Source organism: Salmo salar, chromosome 11 (assembly GCF_965601325.2).
Source record: "Salmo salar chromosome 11, fSalSal1, whole genome shotgun sequence".
In the NCBI taxonomy this organism is placed as follows: Eukaryota; Metazoa; Chordata; class Actinopteri; order Salmoniformes; family Salmonidae; genus Salmo; species Salmo salar.
The window spans coordinates 117,418,013-117,423,012 of NC_138301.1; the positions used below are offsets into that span (position 1 = coordinate 117,418,013).

Below are 5,000 nucleotides of genomic sequence, written 5' to 3' on the forward strand. Positions count from 1 at the left end.
TCTCCCTCCCTCCCTCCCTCCCTCCCCCTCCCCTCTCCCTCCCTCCCCCCTCCCTCCCCCTCCCCTCTCCCTCCCCCTCCCTCCCCCTCCCTCCCTCCCTCCCCCTCCCTCCCTCCCCCTCTCTGCCTACCTACCTCCCTCCCTCCCCCTCCCTCCCTCCCTCCCTCCCTCCCTCCCTCCCTCTGTCTAGGCGTTGGAGAGTGAGTTTGTGTCGTGCCAGCTGCACCAGTGGATAGATCTGATATTTGGTTATAAGCAGCGAGGGCCCGAGGCTGTACGAGCTCTCAACGTCTTCCACTTCCTGTCCTACGAGGGTTCCGTCACTTTGGATACCATCACCGACCCCGCACAGCGGGAGGTAGGTCACCTGACTGTCGCCATGACGACCCCTACAACCGTTACAGGGCAGTGATGACGGGAAGTGATGTACTATGATAACACAACATGTCCGATAATACACATTTGTTGAAAGAGTTACTATACAGGCAGGACTTTAGAGAATCCTTAGTTGCTACGTCCATATTTGGACTTGATATACAGTGCATTCGGAAAGTATTCAGACCCCTTGACTTTTTCCACATTTTGTTACGTTACAGCCTTATCGTAAAATTGATTAAATAAAAACATTTCCTCATCAATCTACACACAATACCTCATAATGACAAAGTAAAAATAGGTTTTTAGACATTTTTGCAAATCTATTAAAAATTAATAAACAGAAATACCATATTTACATAAGTATTCAGACCCTTTGCTATGAGACTCGAAATTGAGCTCAGGTGCATCCTGTTTCCATTGATCCTCCTTGAGATGTTTCTACAACTTGATTGGAGTCCACCTGTGGTAAATTCAATTGATTGGACATGATTTGAAAATGCACACATCTGTCTATATAAGGTCCCACAGTTGACAGGGCATGTCAGAGCAAAAACCAAGCCATGAGGTCAAAGGAATTGTCCGTAGCGCTCCGAGACAGGATTGTGTCGAGGCAGAGAACTGGGGAAGGGTACCAAAACATTTCTGCAGCATTGAACTTCCCCAAGAACACAGTGGCCTCCATCAGTCTTAAATGGAAGAAGTTTAAAACCACCAAGACTCTTCCTAGAGCTGGCCGCCTGGCAAAACTGAGCAATCGGGGGAGAAGGACCTTGGTCAGGGAGGTGACCAAGAACCTGATGGTTACTCTGACAGCAGAGCACCAGAGTTCATCTGTGGAGATGCGAGAACCTTCGAGAAGGACAACCATCTCTGCAGCACTCCACCAATCAGGCCTTTATGGTAGAGTGGACAGACGGAAGCCACTCCTCAGTAAAAGGCACACGACAGCCCGCTTGGAGTTTGCCAAAAGGCACCTAAAGACTCTCAGACCATGAGAAACAAGATTCTCTGGTCTGATAAAACCAAGATTGAACTCTTTGACCTGAATGCCAAGCGTCACGTCTGGAGGAAACCTGGCCTACGGTGAAGCATGGTGGTGGCAGCATCATGCTGTGGGGATGTTTTTCAGCTGCAGGGATTAGGAGACTAGTCAGGATCGAGGGAAAGGTAAACGGAGCAAAGTACAGAGAGATCCTTGATGAAAACCTGCTCCAGAGCGCTCAGGACCTCAGACTGGGGCGAAGGTTCACCTTCCAACAGGACAACGACTCTAAGCACACAGCCAAGACAATGCAGGAGTGGATTCGGGACATGGCTCTGAACGTCCTTGAGTGGCCCAGCCAGAGCCTGGACTTGAACCTGATCGAACATCTATGGAGATACCTGAAAATAACTGTGCAGCGACGCTCCCCATCCAACCTGACAAAGCTTGAGAGGATCTGCAGAGAAGAATGGGAGAAACTCCCCAAATACAGGTGTGCCAAGCTTGTAGCATCATACCCAAGAAGACTCGAGGCTGTAATCGCTGCCAAAGGTGCTTCAACAAAGTACTGAGTAAAGGGTCTGAATACTTATGTAAATGTGATATTTCAGTTTTTATTTGTAATAAATGTGCAAGATTTCTAAAAACCCGTTTTTGCTTTGTCGTTATGGGGTATTGTGGTGTCATTATGGGGTATTGTGATGTCATTATGGGATATTGTGATGTCATTATGGGGTATTGTGATGTCATTATGGGGTATTGTGATGTCATTATTGGGTATTGTGATGTCATTATGGGGTATTGTGATGTCATTATGGGGTATTGTGATGTCATTATGGGGTATTGTGATGTCATTATTGGGTATTGTGATGTCATTATGGGGTATTGTGATGTCATTATGGGGTATTGTGATGTCATTATGGGGTATTGTGATGTCATTATTGGGTATTGTGATGTCATTATGGGGTATTGTGATGTCATTATGGGGTATTGTGATGTCATTATGGGTATTGTGTTGTCGTTATGGGGTATTGTGTGTAGATTGATTAAAAAAATAGGCTGTAATGTAACAAAATATGGAAAAAGTCAAGGGGTCTGAATACTTTACGAATGCACTGTGTACCCATTGGTTCTTATAGAATATAATTTATAAATGCCTCAGCGGCTTAGTTCAACTGTCGTACCCCATCAGAACCCAAACAAAATGTAAACTTGTTTTACTCCAATGTTTGTAAAGTAAATGTAAACAAACAATGTATAGCCTCAAAGCTATAACTCAAAGTTAAAACTATACCATCAATGGTCACCCTTTCCATCCATAGCTCTGTCTATGAATTTGAGAGTGGTTACATTTTCATGTCTCTCTCTCTCTCTCTCTCTCTCTCTCTCTCTCTCTCTCTCCCTCTTTCTCTCCCTCTCTCTGTCTCTGTCTCTCTTTCCCTCTCGCTCTCTCTCCCTCTCTCTCCCTCTCTCTGTCTCTCTTTCCCCCTCTCTCTCTCTCTCTCTCTCTCTCTCTCTCTCTCTCTCTCTCTCTCTTTCTCTCTATAATTCTTTCTCTCCCTCTCTCTGTCTCTGTCTCTCTTTCCCTCTCGCTCTCTCTCCCTCTCTCTCCCTCTCTCTGTCTCTCTTTCCCCCTCTCTCTCTCTCTCTCTCTCTCTCTCTCTCTCTCTCTCTCTCTCTCTCTCTTTCTCTCTATAATTCTCTCTCTCCCTCTCTCTCCCTCTCTCTCCCTCTCTCTGTCTCACTTTCCCTCTCTCTCTCTCTCTCTCTCTCTCTCTCTCTCTCTCTCTTCCCCCCCTAGTCGATGGAGACCCAGATCCAGGCATGTGGCCAGACTCCATCCCAGCTGCTGATCGAGCCACACCCCCTCGCTCCTCTGCCATGCACCTGGTGAGACACACACACACACACACACACACACACACACACACACACACACACACACACACACACACACACACATGCACGCACATCAGTACAATGTCAGCAGGGTCTTGTTCATTAGGCATCAAATGGAAGAAAACACACTGAAACAGGACTGCCTGGACTGGTCCAGTAGAACCGCTTGTTTTAAAATTCCATTGAAGAACGTTTTAAAAACATTTTGCTATGGTGTGCCCTAATGAATACAATCCAGGTTACAGGCTAGTGGTTGGGTTGTCTTTGAATGTCTCCACCCTCCCCACCCTCCTGGGAGCCAGTCTGATCTGGGGCTGCCCCAGGTCCTAGTGCCCCTCCTGGTTTCAGAGAGAGAGACTCAACTCCAACCCTGTTCCTTTAACCTTGTTGCAAAATTCTGCAGAATGTCCCTACATTTCCCAGTTTTTCAGAAATCCCGTTTGGAATATTCCTACAATTTTGCAACCCTACCAACCCTCCTTACCTCTGGGTCTGAAACCACCCTCAGTTCCTCAGTGTGTGGTCCTGCTTCTACCCTGTTACCCCTTACTAATAGACCTCTCTCCTTCCCTCTCTCCATCCCTCTCTCCTTCCCTCTCTCCTCATCCCTCTCTCCTTCCCTCTCTCCTCATCCCTTTCTCCTTCCCTCTCTCCTTCCCTCTCTTCTTCCCTCTTTCCTTCCTTGTTTGTTCCATCCCTCTCTCCGTTTCCTCTCTCCTTCCCTCTCTCCTCATCCCTCTCTCTTTCCCTCTCTCCTTCCCGCTTTCCTTCCTTGCTTGTTCCATCCCTCTCTCCCTTTCCTCTCTCCTTCCCTCTCTCCTCCCCTCTCCCATCCCTCTCTCCATCCCTCTCTCCTTCCCTCTCTCCCTTCCCTCTCTCCTTCCCTCTCTCCCATCCATCTCTCCATCCCTCTCTCCTTCCCTCTCTCCCTTCCCTCTCTCCTTCCCTCTCTCCCATCCATCTCTCCATCCCTCTCTCCATCCCTCTCTCCTTCCCTCTCTCCCTTCCCTCTCTCCTTCCCTCTCTCCCATCCATCTCTCCATCCCTCTCTCCTTCCCTCTCTCCCATCCATCTCTCCATCCCTCTCTCCTTCCCTCTCTCCTTCCTTCTCTCCCATTCCTCTCTCCATCCCTCTCTCCCTTCCCTCTCTCCTTCCCTCTTTCCTTCCTGGCTCGTTACATCCCTCTCTCCTTCCCTCTCTCCCTTCCCTTTCTCTTTCCCTCTCTCCTTCCCTCTCTCCTTCCCTCTTTCCTTCTTGCTCGTTCCATCCCTCTCTCATCCCTTCCTTGTTCATTACATCACTCTATCCTTCCTTCCTTGCTCGTTCCATCCATCTCTCCTTCCTTCCTTGTTCATTCCATTCCTCTATCCTTCCCTCACTCCTCATCCCTCTCTCCCATCCTTCTCTCACATCCCTCCTTCCCATCATCCCCATCTCTCCCTCTTTCCTTCTCTTTCCATCCCTATTTCCCTTTCCCATTACCTCATCTCTCTTTCCCATTATCTCATCTCTCTTTCCCATTACCTCATCTGTCTTTCCCATTACCTCATCTCCCTTTCCCATTACCTCATCTCTCTTTCCCATTACCTCATCTCTCTTACCCATTATCTCATCTCTCTTTCCCATTACCTCATCTGTCTTTCCCATTATCTCATCTCTCTTTCCCATTACCTCATCTCTCTTTCCCATTACCTCATCTGTCTTTCCCATTACCTCATCTCTCTTTCCCATTACCTCTTC

At 47.9% G+C, this 5,000-nt stretch overlaps 1 protein-coding gene across 1 annotated transcript in view; it reads left to right on the plus strand.

Annotated features, from left to right (window-relative positions):
* Positions 1-5,000, plus strand: part of nbeaa (neurobeachin a) — a 327,572-nt gene that overhangs the window by 305,985 nt on the left and 16,587 nt on the right. The window contains 3 exon segments of the mRNA XM_082958305.1: positions 191-358; positions 3,162-3,222; positions 3,225-3,250. Of these exon segments, the coding sequence (XP_082814431.1) occupies positions 191-358; positions 3,162-3,222; positions 3,225-3,250 (255 nt within the window).